Genomic DNA, 16,989 nt, shown 5'->3' with positions numbered 1-16,989 from the left:
AGTCGCGAAAGAAATTCTAACGATTTTCAAAATCAAAGGAAGTTGTTGTCAATGTTTATGATGAAATTATATAGCTCAAACATATTTTGCAAATTGTATTTATCTGTCATGTTTTGTGACATTCTGAATGTTTGATTTTGACAAATCAGCAGAACTATGAGAACAAAAGTGCGTATACCGAAACATATATTTCATCAAAAACTATATAGTTTGTGATTTCGCTTGTTATTGTCCTGCTTTGTATGCACATTTCAGTTATAATGGAAAAAATTCCAGACCAGATTGGTTATTTAATATTAACTGAAGACGGCGCTGTCCTTGAATCTGGTGGGGAACTAGAAAATGATGAGCGTATTGCGACGATAATAATTGATCTTATCAGTCTGTCGAACACGTAAGTCGAAAACGTACCTGTTTATAATATAAAATAATATATTTATAATATAATATAATATTTTGTTTTAGAGTCGACCCATTGGCGTTTGGGCCGAATGAGAATTTTAAAAAAATATCCATAACATATGATGACCACTGGTACGTGATATGTATTTCAAACAAAAAAATATATGTAGTTAAGCGGAGTATTCAGAATATTACCACAGAAGGAAACGCTATTGCTGTTTGAAGAAGAAAAAATAATTGTTAACATGGGGCGAAATTTATTGATGAGCAGTTTAGAAAATGCGTCTTTTAATATAGTGCTCCAAATTTTGTTTCGATGTGTCACTTTTATAACTAATGCATGGGTTATCAGAAATGTAGGCCATGAAGTGCTAGGAATAATGAATGTTAGATTGCTGCTTCTGGAAAGTACCATTTTATTTCTCAGTAGGGAGCCGTTTCACAGAGCTTGTTTAGGGCAGAAAGATGAAGTAAGCTGGAGCCACATAATGAATCAAATTTGGTTGTCTGTACCTATTAGTTGCGTTCTGTCTGTAATATTTGTTTATATATGGATCAACATATTACCTTTAGGTCATCCAGAATATGCATCACAATATGCATTTGGATGTGTATCGGTAGCATTTTCTTGTATTTTGGAACTTTCTTCAGCTAATATGGCTCTTATAGCACAATTGTTTTGTTTTGTCAAACTAAGAGTAATTTTAGATTCCTTACATATTTTTGTTAGAACTTTATTGTTTGTCTCTATTATCTTATATGATAGATCTTTAGCACTAACTGCTTTCTCAATAGCACAGGTTGGCAGTATTGGAGTTATAGTTTTAAGTTATTACATATTTTTTTATTGGTATGTAAAGAGTAAACCTTTATATACTAAGGGAGCACTTAAAAGTAAATTAATTCCAATTTCAGTCATGGATAAGTTGTTTAATAATATGGATGATTTTACTTTTACATCTCTGAGTGATTTTTTACCCAAATACTCAAGATCAATAAATTCATTGTTTAATAAAAAGTTAAGCACTTTAACAGTTAGCTTTGCCAAGCAAGGTGTAGTAAAACAATTATTAACAGAGGGAGAGAAATATGTAATGTCTGTGAGTCCCGTGATGACATTTAAGCAACAAGCTACTTATGATGTGGTTAATAATCTCGGTAGTCTAGCAGCAAGATTTATCTTTAGACCAATAGAGGATAGTAGCTATTTTTACTTTACACAAATGGTTAAACGTGAGCTGCCAATTCAAAAACAAGACCAATACAAGATCCAGGAGTCATGTACTGTTCTATCTCAAGTGTGTAAAATTGTTATTTCTATTGGACTGGTTGTTCTTGTATTTGGGCAGAGTTATTCAAAAACATTATTGTTCTTGTATGGTGGAGAAGTGTTTGTTGAGAGTGAGTTGCCAGTTCAACTTTTAAAAAGTCATTGTCTAGCTATAGTCTTGTTAGCTGTTAATGGTATTACAGAATGTTATTGTTTTGCAACAATGACAAGTATACAACTAAATAGTTATAATTACTTGATGGTATTTTTTTCTATTAGTTTCCTTGTCTTATCATATGTGTTAACTTTTTTTTTGGGACCTGTTGGTTTTATTATATCTAACTGTATCAACATGTTTTCTAGAATTATACATAGTATTCATTTTATAAATAAAAAATATAAAAATACAAGTTACAAACCTTTAAAAGGTCTTTACGTAGGTAAATTTTTCTTGTTGTCATTATGTATTGCTGGTGTTATTTGTAAAATCTCTGAATACAGAATTTTGCCAGATTCTATGTTAATACATATAACAGTTGGTGGTGTTAATTTTTTGTTTGTTGTATTTTCATGGTGTTATGAAAATAGAGATCTTATTATTAATTCATTAAAAAAATTTAAAAATAAAGACAGTAAAACATCAATTGATTAGTAAAAGGACAAAATGATGGACATGTAAGACATATTATCAACTTTCAAATATTATATTTCTCAATATCCAAGCAGATGTAACAATATAAAATGTATCAATAAATAAAAATATTTTACAATGATTGAATTATTTTTTTTCTATAATTGTTACTATATTTCACATAGGATAAAAGAAAATTCCTTTCATTTGGGCTTCACATATTTGTTTTACTTCTTCTGTAATAATAAATAGTTAAATTAGTACAATTTATGCATAAAATAATTTTTGGTATAATTATTTTATTTACCTGCAATTTCGATGATATTTGCATTCTTTTTTTGTATAACAATGTAAAATTCCCTATCATTTGATGATTTTCCAGTGATCCAATATTCATCTAGAGTTTTGATAATAATTTCACCATAATTACCAAGGCTGGAAAAAAAATGAATTGATTAATTAACTACTACTTTTTAGCCTTGGTTACAGAGGAAATCTTAACATATATTAAATATTTTGGGTATACCTTTTCTTGTCTGAATGTATTCCTGCTATTATATTTAACACTTCAGGTTTGATTGCTGTTGATGGAGTTAAAGTATTTACAGGTGCCTAAAATAATCAAACAGATGTTATGTCTCTTACAGAAAAATGAAACAATACAGTAGCTGGCTCATGATCATCATTTCAATTGTAGGATGCCCCATCACAGGTTTTCTCCATAGATTCTCAATAAGACTGGTGTGATGTGTGCTGTATCCAATGTGTTCCGACGACCTTAAGGTCTGTCTACTTAACAAGTGGACTATGTAGTGCTTACTGGTCCATAGTCTCTACTGCTAAGTCATAAGGTACCAGTAGTCATTGGGTTATGTTGGTTATATTTGTTTGTCTATGGATCGCTTGATTGGCACAAATAATGACAGCTTAACATCCACGGCTGTAAATATCTTTGCCTGTAGGGGAGTTTTAGTAAACAATGTTTTAATAATGATGATAAGATTTTTGCAAGCCAACTTGATGAAATTTCATCTTGCTTTAGTTGTAATATTAATAAAACAGTAAACTATTATTGAAATTGGTTAAATAGTAGTACTCGTTAGTATTTAAACCAGAATAAAGATGATAAATTATAATACTTACTGATGTTTTAAAAGCTAAATTAAGTCTATTGAAATATAAAAATTTGTTATCAGTGTTAGCAAGGTGGGCATTTTGCAAGGCATGTGCTGTACATTGTTCACTGATAGTTGACGCTATAGAAGATAATTTCGGTCCAATAAAAGCATCAAGAGACTTGAACATTTCCAATTCTAACATGTTGTTGGCTAAAAACAAATTAAGTTATCAGAACTATTGATATTATCATTGTTTTAACATTGTTAATAAAGATCTGCTAAATAATGTAAAAACTTAACAAGTTAATAGCACAGAGAATCTGATCTGATAGATCTGGTAGACTGGATTTTACAGTTGTAATAGCATTCCTTCTTTCCAACTGCGCTAGCACGCAAATATTCCATGCAGCCTAAGAACTGATCTGCCTTTTGGTCTTAAATAATTAATTTTGCCACCTGAGCTAAGCCTCCCAAAGTATTGCACCTCACAATGAGTGAAACTTATTGCTGAGAAGAAAACCACAATAACAAAAACAGTGTTTCACTATGTATACTAGTAATGAGGAGGAGATAGATTGTAATATCTTCATAACCTAGTATAATACCCTACAATACTACCTACTATTACTTTATATTGTAGTTTGTCTGCAGAACCATCTTAACAAGCTTACTTCCATCATTGTCATCATTTTATCCATACAATGTTCACAGCTGGACAAGGCCTAGCCTATAGATTTCTAATAGGAAATGTTTGGTTGGATTTGGCCTGCATCCAGTGTCATCTAATGATCTTAATAAGGATGTTAGTCCACGTTGAGGGTGTGTGTCCTATGCGCAGCCGGCTAATCTATGGTCTCCAAATCTTAAGGTAGTTATTTGTTCTTTGAGTTATCTAGCCTGCCCACTACCACTTCATTTTGCCAATCTGCTGGGCTATGTCGGTTATTATAGTTTGTGTATGGATCTTATCATTCCTGATTTGATTTTTTAATGAAATCCCAAGCATAGCCCTTTCCATGGCTTATTAAATGATCCTACTATAATAATAATCTACATTTATAGGTACCTAATAAATAATATTATGATATTGAACATGCATAAAATATGATAAAAATCACCTTCAACAGCAAGGCATATAGTTGCACTCAAAGTTCTGTATATTACTAAATTGTACTGTTTTGCTTCTATATCATCCTCTAGTTTCAGGTACACTTTTATTAGTCTTTCAATATCATCATTTGTATGAATACCATCAGATGGAGTTATAAAACGACCATGTCTTTGCGCAGCAGTGACTGCACCTCCTTGTATTTCTTTTTCTACTTGTTTAGGAAGTAAACTTTGTACTAAATATTGGTACAAAATTAACATGTCATCTATTGCAAGACCATTCCTAAAACAGTTTCAAAATAGATAAATAACAAATCTCTTAATGTTTAAGCAGGTTAATTGATTATAGGTTTGAACAAGATAAATATGTGTAGCTTATTTTATACCAATTAATGTAAAGTACACCCGATTCAAAATCAATCAATAAGTTTCAGAAATAATAAATGATGTAATGAGTAAAAAGCTTTTTTTAAAGTTCAGATTACAACATATTAAAAATAATAAGTGTTTATTATCTATTACTAAGACTTTGTACTGCTAAAAGTTATTGGTATGTCACATTTCAACTGAAGAAGTAAATTGAAGAAGTAACATATTCCAGAGTGATTACTGTATACAGGGTAATCATAAATAAGTGTAAAAGCTCTAAAATTTGTGTCAGCAAGGTTGTTGAGCACCATTCACCCCTTTAATGCTTTTACCAATATCAACCAAAATCAAATACAATCCAGTTTTGAAGCAATATTATTTCTGTTTACACATCACTTAAAGATGGTAGAAAACATGGAATGTTTCTTTTCTGGATGACCAAAAAATTTTGGAACAATTCTTTTTAATTTATTTATGTTATCTTTAGTCAATATTTTCCTTTATTATAATCTGGTGGTTTGTTAATTAATCAAATAACCGTGTTTTAAAAGAGACATACTCTAAATGTAAATATGATTTGTGTAATTATTTGAGACTTATATAAATAAGTTGTTTGTATAAATTTTAAATGACATACCAGATAAGTTGTTCATTGTATATAAATCCCACACATCTGAAGTCTGGGAAATTGATTTCTAATAAATCAATAAAGCAAACTACTTTAAAAAAAGATTTTTTTTCAAGTGGTAGGTAGTTAATGCCTTGTATCACATTAGTAACATCATTTGAGATACTTCTTGACAGTATATACTGAAAAAAATATTATTCTTTATTCCCAATGAATAACTATTAATATATGTAAATCTATATTGTATAAAACTTACTGGTGTAAAAAACTGCTGACATTTTGTATAGATATCTTCTGATGAAATATCAGCAAATAAACCTACAAACATTCTAAACATTTTGTAGGCAGTCACAAGTAAATTTTGCATTATTGAAGGTTGGATCTAAAATATAAATAATCTTTCAGTATACTCAGATATTATGTTTTTGTTTCAAATACTTATTTAACAATAAATCTTACCATATCCCCTCTTTTTTCTCCTATTGATGTTAGTGCTTTAGTTGCATATGGAATCTTTACTACCTGAAAATTGTAAAAACTATAATACTCATTTTTTTTTACAAACAATGTGATATTTAGAAAGCATTTTACCAGAACCATCCAATAATTTTTCTCTGGTTGAAAAAATATATATCTTCTTGTTTGAGTTTGCAGTGCTTCACATGGTTCCTTTGAGAAAGTCCTGTAATAAACATAATCGGTAATAATTTAAATAAAAACATAATTTGAATAAAAGCGAACGCTTGAGAATTATAGGTGTTACACTCACGACATAAACTTTACTACAGCTTCACATAATCCAACTTGAATTTTTCTTGCATCTGCAGTGATATGGCTTGGATGAAAAAATAATATTCTTTTTAATTCCTAAAACGTAAAAGTACCTAACATTATTTCGAAAGTTCTACAAAGTTAGAAAATGTTTTAGAATATAAGAATAATCTTACATAAATAATTACAGTTACTACTTACTTCTCCTTCTTTAGGACCAAAAGTTGAATTAAATATGAAGAATGAGCTTATTTCGTTATTCACGTCTAGCATTATAGCGATTGTTTTTTAACTTTTAGGACTAAATAGTAAACATAAAATTAAAAACAAGGTTGTCAGATTGACAGATGACGCCTCTTGATTTATTATATTAAAAAGGCAAAATTCTTGATACCATACGGAAATGTTACATAAAATCAATAACATATTAACTTATTCATATTTAAATTTACCAAATATTTACAAAATTTAAAACAGGTCATATTGCGACCATAGTAGTGGAAAGTAGCACCGGGCAGCTTAACTTGTCTGAGGTATACTGTACAACGAGACATGCGAATTGCAGCACATTTCACAGAATACTTCTGAATATTGGGTGGAATTTGTGGTTGGTGGTATGTGAAATGTCAAAAAGGCTAACAAAAACCAGAGGCAGACAATTAAATTTAAGTTACGATGAAAACAAACTTAGCTGTGTTCCATGCAGAGAACCAACCCACGTCTACAAATCCAAGTAAATAACCAGATTTGCTGGATTTTTTATTATAAAAGGATATTCGACAAATTATTTTAAGGCGGAGTAGTGTCTATATAGTAGTTCCGACTACATTCATGCACGACTAACTATTATCATGTCCATAATTAGCTATGAAAGGCCCGACACTTTGTACAATAATCATACAGATTGAGAAGGCTTTAGTGAATATTGAGGAAAGCATAGAGTTGAAAGTCTCTCTAAAAACACCTGAGGTGATAGATGAAGCAACTCAATACATTACTAATCTGATACATATAGCTTGCTGGAATTCTTATACTTGTACAAAAAGAAACAAATAGTCAGGCGGTTGGAAACATATCACTCGAGATAAAGTTAAAAATACTAGAGAAAAGTAGATTACGAGGGATATGGCCTAACTAGCTATAAAAGTGAAAAGACTGCACTTAATAAAGCTATCAGAGAGTGGAAAACCCTTATGAATCAAAACTGCAATACTTGCAAGCGATAGGACTATCGCTGCATAAGCAGTGTTGCAACAAAGTCATGATACTGTACTGAATGGATTCAGGAATGGAGAATCAAAACCAGCGCAATTAAATCCGTACATGTCACATTTACTTTGAGGAGAGGAAGCTGTACTCCAGTATACAGCAGGAATAGGAAGAATTCTGCTTATAGTTTGAGACTAATTGTAGATAAACACGGAAAAAAATAAACTACTCACTAAACAATTCCAAAAGTCAAAAACATAATTTTGATATTTGTTCAGTCTGTAGTACAGTATATGTATATGTAGTATAGTTATAATAGTCGGAATCTTGATAATCAAATTATATTACGTTGCCATAGAAACAATTCAATTTTGTTGATTTTGTATTGTAATTGAAATTTTCTTATTTATACTAAGCTTTTTGATATTGTATTGTGGTGTTAAGTCTTTTTGAGAGATTTAATAATGTCTATACGAAATCCTCGGCTGCCTTTGTTACCTGGCTATGGAACGAATACGCTTGTGAGAATTATTTATCATTACAAATATGTTCAAACCAATTGTGATTTTATACTAAAGACTTACAAATATTTCACTTAGATAAACTAAAAATTATATTAATTTCAAATTCCCCGAACGAAGTTCACTGAATGGTAATCTTTAGATCTAAAGAACAAGAAAGATTCATTTGTGTATAGAGATTGTTGAACTTGATTTTTGTTACTTAATGTCAAGGAATATTCAATGTCTTTTTGTTCTAATAGAAAAAAAATAAGGGTTAAAATTACAACAATTTTATTTCAACTAATGATGCTATTTAACTTTTAGATTGGAAAAACAAATTTTGGCGTACGCCCGGTATTTACATCTATTGATAAAGTTAACATGTTAGTAGATAAATCAGAGGGAACAAATCGAGTGCCTTCGCTTTATGCCAGAAAACAAGCTCCTGAGCTACCCACGTGGATAATGTATGACAAACATGTTCGTAAGATTGTTTCCTTTCGTTTCATTGTTTAAGCTTTTTATTTAAAAAAAAAAACCTTTTGATTTGTTTAACGGCTTGAGATTTTGGGGAAAAATATTTTGGAAATATATTCCCTGTTAATAGTGAGATCTACATGAGGTCCTTATTTATATAATTAAAAACGTTTTTGGATATCATACTGAAATTACCGAATTAATTCAAATTTGTTATAGAAAATCGTTGATTGTTTAATTATATAATAATAATTATAAATGCAACGACTATTGCTGTTGTAAGAATTACACCAGGACACAAACAATGTACATGATTTTTTACTATGGGATGTGACAGAGATTATAAAATTTAAAATCATTACATCGTTACGTTGATTTTGATATTGTTACTTCTATACAACTTTAAATAAGAAACGGCCAAGCATAATAAACATTTTTTTAAAGATTTCTTTTTCAGCGTTCCTCATCTAAAAATTTAGTGCAAGCAACCTTCATCTCTGTCTGCATTTCCCTGTCTTAAGCAACCAGGTTCTAGTTGTTATTTCACACACAACTTACTTATAACTTTGTAAAGTCCAAGTATCTGCTCTATATGATAGTGCGCATTGGTTTCCTTGAAGAAAAACCCGAATTTTGAGAATATTGTCCTACCTAGTCTTATTATTACCTATATTCGTTAGCTGTTTATAAATTTCACTTCCTGGCCAAGGAACATATATTTTTTAAATAATTTTAACTCCGACCTTAGTTAGTAATACGTTGCCGTCACAGTTAAACAAAGTGAAGGATGTCACTTAAGTACTTACTTTAGGTTAATTTCGAGATGAAATATAAAAACATACATTATTGATATTTAATCGAAATAAGGTTGATAATCAAGTTTTCATTGATACAAACTAAAGAAGAAACATTAAAACTTTATATTATACTTTTTAGATATTACATTTTCAAGGTTATTTCCAACAAACTCTTCAAGAAATGCGTTCTGCGTCTCACATACTTCGCAAAGTCGAAATATACTTTTTTCTTGAAGACGGTACTATAAAAGTAATGGAACCTAGAACGGAAAACAGTGGATTATCTCAAGGTGAAAAAAAAAATGAAAAATAATCGTTACAAAGATCATTTCAGCAATTTAATTAAAAGAGTAATATCGAAAAAGTACATTTGTTCCTTTAACGCTTCTATACTTATAACCAACTCTGTGTACATATAAACGAAAAGTTTATTTTGTGTATAGCTGGTATCTACACAAGCATTTATCAATTTACAGCAAATTAACTATACGTTTATTTATACCCTTTGAAGCTTTTACACTTAGTACTAATCATGCTGTATGTTCTTCAAATTGTCGTTACTATACCTCCAAAAAGTTATAATTTACAGGAACGTTAATTACTCGACAAAGAATACGACTTCCCCATAGCTACGATATGTATTATGATGTTCTTGATTTAAATATTGGAAGAGAAGTAACATTTCATGGCAAAGTATTTAAGGTAGGTATACAAAGATTCCATCATCCTATTTACGATTTTTGAGAAAAAGACTGGTTTGTCGTAAACTTGATATATACACAATAAAACATGGTAGAAGGTTATATTTATATGTAAAAAGATATAAGATAAACTGGACTTAAAAGATGGTAAGAAAAACAGCTCGTACACAACAGTGTGGCTGTTGGGATTTGAATATATATTATTTTGTATATATATGTATATATAGCTGTATGTAGCTCAACATCTTCCGAATTTCAAAGGCAGCCTCTTTTGAAATCAGATAAAACAGTCAAATGGCTGTTTTTACAGTTCTAACAAATTATATTAAGTACTGGAAAAACATTTATGCGGGTTTCTACCTAAAATTATTTTACTTCGTTTACTATTAATAACTTTGTTATGTAAGAAACTGACAATTATTAACGATCGAAGTAGATTTACGGAAAAACTTTATTTACTTTGTGATATATCTCTGGTTAAATAACTATGTAAATTATATTTTGTTAATTTCACTATGAAATATAGTTAGTTATCACAACATTGTATAGTTAACAAAAAGTTTTTTATTGCATCGATTTCATTTATAGATCATCAATTGCGATAACTTTACCAGAGTATATTTGAATCGGCTGGGTATAAATGTGCCAGATCCAATACCGTGGCCTGACGCCATTGAGGTAAGAGTTTATGGTTTGATATTTAAAGTAACATCTTCCGTTCAGAATGCTGTAATGTCAGAAGACGAAAGTCTTTAACCAGTATGTGTTGCCGGTGATTACTTATGGATTCAAACGCTCGTTTACTAATGGCTTTCTAAGAAGGCTAAAGGTCACTGAGATTGCTGAAATCTGAAGAAGAACCAAGGCCTTCAACGTAGCCTGGAGAATTTCTCGTTTAAAGTGGCAGTAGGTGAAGCACATCGTACGACGTCTGCAACCGACGGCTGTTTGGACCCGAAAGTTTCTCGTGTGACGGTCTCGAGCTGGCTGATGCAGCGTCGATAAGACACCTGCTGGGTGGACCAGTCACATAGTCAAGGTCGCCAGAAGTCTCAGGACGATCTTTGGGGGAGGCCTATGCCTCGCAGTGGGTGTCTGTCGGCCGACATGATGATGATAATGATAATTATTTTAAATAATAGGGAAAATAAGATAATGAACCAATAATTTTAAAATGTATTTTCAGAGGGCTCCTGACTCTGGTAAACCGCCAAAACACAGACCATTTAGACAATTTTTAGACCATGATAGACAGGTGTTACGGTAAGATTTATTCTAAGCCTAATTAAATCACGTTTATCTCAATTTTAAAGATAATAATGAGTTGTTTGTTTTTCTATAGATTCTTTGGATACTGGGACGATAGACCTACACAATTTGGTACAATACATCATCTAGAAATCCATTATTTTTTAGCTGACGATACAATTGAGATAAAAGAGAAACTTCCTCCTAATTCTGGTGTCGAAGCTGGCCCAATGTTTTTAAAGAGAATGCGTTTGCCCAGAGTATGATTTTTTTTTAACCAAAACTGTTAAGTAATATATGCGACGTAGCCCAGCTAAGTGGGAAGTAGCAGTAGGCAGGCCATAATGCAAACAACCGATGGTCGATGGGTCTTAGAGTTCTGGAGCGGAGACCACGCAGCGCTAGCGCAGAGTAGTTCATTCACTCGCAAGATAATCTTGTTAAGTTTGTCGGAAGACGTTGGATCCAGGCTGCTTCAAACTGGTCCTATGAGAAATCTTGTAATGGGTTTCAGGGCTATGCCTTGTAGTGGTCTTACAGTTGAAATGATGTTTTTTTTAATTTTCTTTATATTTATTTTTATATTACTTATAACATTTTATGGTTATAACAAAAAGACCTTATCTATTTAATAATGGCGATACGTATTTAAAGAACATTAACCTAGCTTAAATATTGTTACCGAATAACTGCGTATTCGAAATATATTCACAACATAGCAAGAATTCAGGTCATCGAGTGTATTACATCGTGTGTGAGTAATTGTACTTAAAAGTTATAAATTCTGTAACTTTACAGTAATTTAACTTAGAAATTAACACATTTTTATTCAAATTTATATTTATTATCCATAATGAAAATAAAAAGATTTTAAATGTATTTTGTTACCCATTTTGTTTTTTTTTTTATTTTGGTGAGAAGGTAAGAAGATGCTGTATATTGGACGCTTCCGACCGCTTTTATTGGGAATCTATGGTTTTTTGTTCGCCAGAATAGTGACAGCAGTTTTATTTCAATGATATGAAAGTAAATTTTCTAGAAAATACCATCCCGCGTAGAAATGACTGGAGGGCCTAAGATCGAATCGTACGCTCCAGCTGATCTAAGTATAGGAGCGGTCCTCAACGTATATGGAAGAAAAGTGGTTCTAACCGATTGCGATCCTTATACTAAAGAATATTATCGAGTGACATATGGTTTTGGTTAGTAGAAAAGGCTCTTTTTATTTTTTGAAAGCTAATATAGACGTGAAAGAATTTATACATGTTGTCAACCGAACGCTGACAATATTATTTTTAATTTAGTTAAAATGTGTTTAAAATTGAATAATAATTCTTATTTTAGTTTTATACTATATAAACTAACACATTTTATTTACTATATTTATGTTTTGTTAGTTCCAAGGAGTTCCTATTATATTACGTATGTACTGGTAATTGTGAAGTTAACGGATTATTATTTGAAAGTAATACAAAACGTGATTCTTTTAGATAATTTCGATCCTCTACCCACACCAAATGAGCATACAGAATCAATAAATACTGACATGGCGAATCGAGAGTTGCCTCCTTGGAACGGTTATGGTTCTTACGAAGATTCCGCGGAAAATTGTAGAACTGTAGAGCTAAAACCACCGCATCGAGACTTCATAAAATTTTTACACAAGGACAGGTATTTTTGCGTAACAGTATTTTGTATAATGGATTTAAAATTAATGTACATGACTACATCAAATTCCCTTAAATGTAATATTTTGTTAATTATTTTTACAACTATACATATTATTTTGGAAATCTATGAGAGAGGGGAGCTGATGCCCATCCGTAGGCGTCCTACGGCTGTAATGATGACAAATAAACATCATACTTTATTATGATATGCAGAGCTGCAGTAAATTTAATTAGTATGTATAATTTATCTTGCGACTTCCTTATGACGTAGAACTGTGTGTAGTGACTTTATGTAAATCAGACGCTCCGTCGAGTACCGGGTGTAAGAGAAGCCGAAAATCGACCTTTGTTTTAACATTAGAAACACGTATAACATTCTGGTTCGAGATTGCCAGAGAGTGCCAAACCTCTTAACGACAGTTTTTCGGACCATATTTTTCAATCCTGTAATGCTATGTTATATCAGTAATGACGTATTGTAATTAATAGCCGAATGATTATATAGTACAAAATGTTGACGTCTAGGATAAAATAATAATAATTTCAGTACAGTAATTAATGTCGTAATACTCAATAAGGGCTTTAATTAGTGACGTAAAACTGAAATTTGAATGAAATTTGACTCTCTCTTTTAGGAGAGTTTATTTTAATAAATAAAAATATATTTTTTTGCAGAATTGGCTTTGATTCCCATATCTTACGTTTTGCTGCACGGCTCATCAACGACAATCCTGAAGATGTTGAAAGATATTTTATTGTTCTATATTATCTGTGCGACGATACTATCGGTGTATATGAATTGGGTGAAAGAAATTCTGGATTTTTGGTGGGAAATTTAGAAATGTTTTTACTATTTGTATTAAGTATCACATCCAAAATAATAAGATTTTACAAACATATATATTCTTCTTGTATCTTATTTATGAAAATCATGTTCTTTAAATAACAATAAGTGATTATTACTACCTATTTCAATTGTGTATAAGTTCACGTACGGTGTCACAATCCTTATGCATATCACATGTGTAACATTATTGCGAAAAATTGCTTTTAATGTTGGTATCCTATACTTTGCCCATTTAACCACCAGGGTGTAACGTCGAATCTAATCTTGGCTATAATTAATCTAGCTATTTAATATGTATTTAAATATCTAATACAGTTTAACCGACTTCCAGTTGCATACTATACGAATAAAATATTACTCGACGATTTTTTGCAAAGCTTATTGCATGGGTTTTTCTAGAAACTACAAATGTTTTTTTAAATGTAACATTCCAAATTGTTCGTAATATTTTAAAATATAAAACTCAATTTATTTTTATTTAAATTTTGAATATACGTTTTGCTCATAATTTTCTTAATTTAAAATATTGTTTCTAGGGAGGTAAATTCTTTCGTCGTGACAAAATGTACTTGCCCGACGTAAATTTCTTCGTACCCAAAGAGCCCCCAGCTTACACTGATAAGGACATGTGGGTTGGAAATGAACTAGTAATCAATAAACATCGGTTTCGACTTATCGCTGCTGACGAGTATGCTCTTCGCTACATGGAACTTAATGCTAATGAGGTAGACATTTCATTTTGTACAACAACATACATTTTTACTCCGATCTATTTCTAAATTTTTTTTTCAGTATCCTATGGCTAATATAGCTCTAATAATGGATAAAATAAGACGAACGTTAGTAATGGAAGAAAATGGGTATAAGAACTTTGTCGCTAAATACATGGAAGCTGTCGTACCGGATAAAAAGGAGCTAATGTCTATCAAATGCTTTAAGTAAGGGTTATGTAATATTTTTGGGAACTTTAATTACACGGTTTCTTATATATATTCTTAAAAACAAGTGTACATGAAAATGTTTTTATTGCAAACTTTGCGAACAATAGCGAAGACTATGCTCGGGATTTTTCTATTGGAATGTGGAGATCCATAGACGAACGAAAGTAGCAAGCTGTTAGCAAGTTGAAGTCGCAATGGGCACTTTATATAGTGCCCAGAAAAGATTCACATAGTCTTCTGGTTAAAATTTTCGGTTTGAGAACATGGACCGGCAAGCGTAGCGTAGAACGTTCAGCCATGATGTGTACAGACTTCCTTCTAATCGTAAAACGCTGAACGCAAGCCGCTTCCAACCGGTTTTATAGAAAATCTAGAGGAGAGGCCTGTGTCCAGCGGTGGGCGTCCTATGGTAGAAATAATGACGACGCTGATGACCGTCCAGATCAAAGTTTAAACGTTTGGTTGATTTCTATTTTTCTGTTTTATCAGTGCTATAAATTAAAAGAAGTCTTTTCCAGTTACTGATATCATTAAAGCAAGTGTATAAAATTGATATTAGATTTTCTTAAGCGGTTTTTATTAGAATTTAAAAAATAAAATAGCAAATAAATATTATGACGGTTATGCGGGTCAAATAAAACTTAACGCTTTCAGAGCTCATATTGTTACAGACAAGCGCTAAAAGAAATAATGTGTGAAAAAATGACGGAACATGAATTTCTCACTATAATAAGACATTTCCGTGGTGATCCCGGGAAGGAAAAAAGTCCGCGACGAGAGATGATAAGGTAACTGCAATATAAACGAACTGAATTTAAGGTTATCGCAATAAAATAGAAACAAAATAACCTGTCACATTAAACAAGATGATTGGTTATAAGGATAAAAGCTGTAAAATCTAATTCAGACAGGCCAATAACTTCTGGAATTACAGTCTGCTGGTACAGCTTGTAAACAATAATTAATTTTAACATGTAGTAATCTGAAATATAAAAAGTTTTTTTTTTATTATTATATAAGTAGTTGTTATTTCATATTTATAAAACTATTTATTTTTAGACAAGTTGTGACTATAATTTAATTGACAGCAATGAGCTATAAATTCACCCCTTTGAAGCTTTGACACTTATAATAATTCATTCATTCATATATATTTACAACTATTTTGTAGGTCCCTGGTATTCACAGAATTAACTAGAGGCTTGTGGGACAATCGAGATAGACTGCGTGAAGGTTTATTGCATGCTGATGAAACAGGACTTGGAACATTGCCTGTTCCTCGTTTGCGACAGATCCTTCTTGCTCATCGGTTACCTATCAATACGGATCTAATGGACTGCATGTTGGGAATGTGAGCATTATCTGTTATTTATTTATTTATTCATTCATGTCAGCTGTAAAACGCCTACAAGACAGGCCTCCCCCAAAGATCGCGACGGTCTTTCTCTGCGCGCATGCAGCGATTTCCCGCGACCGTGACTATCACTGTGTCGATCAGCTCAAATATCTTCTCAATTTTTTTTAATGCAAATAAGTCGTCACCTAATACCATTATGCCAATTATGTTTGACAGACTACGTAAAGATGAAAATTGTAATATTTATTACCAAGACTTGATGGATTTTCTCGATTTTCAAACTCGACCGGTTGTCAATTTAAGCGACGCTGACTACACTAAAATTGTTCGACACGCACCGCCATTGAAAGACGTAGAGGTGAGAATGTCTTTATAATCTTTTCTATAGTGAATTGTTTTGATCAAATTCAAACATAAAAGATTCTAATTTATTTTTCGATGCTATCCTTTTAAGCAACTTCCTTTAAATTTTGCAAGTACATAATTTTTTTTTATCGTGGTAAGGCATGCGTTGTGTTTGTCGTTAAAAACACTTCTATTTAGGTGCCCGACATGTATTCTTTAATTTAGTGTTTAAAATTGTTTCAAGTTATGTTCTCTGAAAATATTAAAAATTACAGAATTTGTTTCTGTTATTTATTTATTTTTACCTATGTGCTACAAAATTTGTATTCATACATATTTTTACTAGGTACGAAACTGATTTTAGTTATGTATGTATTTATTTTAAATTTCAGTGTAAATTCTGGTCTGAACAAGAAGCTATTATTAAGGAAGGCTTCGTAAACTGGAACGCTTTTCTCTGTCAATTAAATTTGGAACACGTCGTTAAATCTTAAGATTTTGAGATACGATACCACTAACGGTTACAATATCTTCTTTGAATATTATTGTTACTAAATTTAGCTGTACGAGATTTTTTAATGCTTTTGTCATGTAA

At 31.3% G+C, this 16,989-nt stretch overlaps 4 protein-coding genes across 5 annotated transcripts; 3 read left to right on the top strand and 1 right to left on the bottom strand.

Annotated features, from left to right (window-relative positions):
• The first annotated feature begins 8 nt into the window (after nt 1-8).
• Lamtor4 (Late endosomal/lysosomal adaptor, MAPK and MTOR activator 4) lies at nt 9-625 on the top strand. 2 transcript variants are annotated; one of them, XM_068776944.1, is made up of 3 exons: nt 9-168; nt 256-394; nt 466-625. In XM_068776944.1, exons 2-3 carry the CDS (start codon nt 261-263, stop codon nt 623-625), a joined length of 294 nt encoding a protein of 97 aa, XP_068633045.1. In that variant the 5' UTR covers nt 9-168; nt 256-260. The 2 variants fall into 2 exon arrangements, with proteins under 2 accessions (XP_068633045.1, XP_068633044.1); XM_068776943.1 differs by lacking the exon at nt 9-168 and having other exon boundaries at nt 179-394.
• Nucleotides 626-647: 22 nt separating this feature from the next.
• On the top strand, nt 648-2,409 carry LOC137933139 (man(5)GlcNAc(2)-PP-dolichol translocation protein RFT1). The gene has a single exon (XM_068776941.1). It carries the CDS (start codon nt 648-650, stop codon nt 2,322-2,324), a length of 1,677 nt encoding a protein of 558 aa, XP_068633042.1. The 3' UTR covers nt 2,325-2,409.
• On the bottom strand, nt 2,370-6,619 carry Ccz1 (vacuolar fusion protein CCZ1). The gene is made up of 11 exons (XM_068776942.1): nt 6,501-6,619; nt 6,298-6,395; nt 6,120-6,210; nt 5,988-6,050; nt 5,785-5,910; nt 5,538-5,710; nt 4,540-4,814; nt 3,447-3,631; nt 2,830-2,915; nt 2,611-2,738; nt 2,370-2,539 (listed from the first exon to the last, which is right to left on the bottom strand). The coding sequence occupies exons 1-11, from the start codon at nt 6,570-6,572 to the stop codon at nt 2,481-2,483; spliced, it is 1,356 nt and encodes a 451-aa protein (XP_068633043.1). The 5' UTR covers nt 6,573-6,619; the 3' UTR covers nt 2,370-2,480.
• A 1,353-nt stretch (nt 6,620-7,972) lies between these two features.
• On the top strand, nt 7,973-16,888 carry LOC137933518 (EF-hand domain-containing family member C2-like). Its single transcript, XM_068777476.1, has 16 exons — nt 7,973-8,029; nt 8,336-8,491; nt 9,425-9,575; nt 9,875-9,987; nt 10,575-10,664; nt 11,173-11,249; nt 11,329-11,494; nt 12,274-12,436; nt 12,725-12,905; nt 13,580-13,730; nt 14,288-14,476; nt 14,544-14,689; nt 15,364-15,480; nt 15,864-16,043; nt 16,266-16,407; nt 16,787-16,888. The coding sequence occupies exons 1-16, from the start codon at nt 7,973-7,975 to the stop codon at nt 16,886-16,888; spliced, it is 2,181 nt and encodes a 726-aa protein (XP_068633577.1).
• The last annotated feature ends 101 nt before the right edge of the window (nt 16,889-16,989 follow it).

The sequence above is a fragment of the Battus philenor genome, unplaced genomic scaffold (assembly GCF_028537555.1).
Source record: "Battus philenor isolate CCGP_79_NKW_IND1 unplaced genomic scaffold, ilBatPhil1.0.hap1 SCAF_13, whole genome shotgun sequence".
Classification (NCBI taxonomy): domain Eukaryota; kingdom Metazoa; phylum Arthropoda; class Insecta; order Lepidoptera; family Papilionidae; genus Battus; species Battus philenor.
This window is presented reverse-complemented; position numbering and strand designations above follow the sequence as displayed.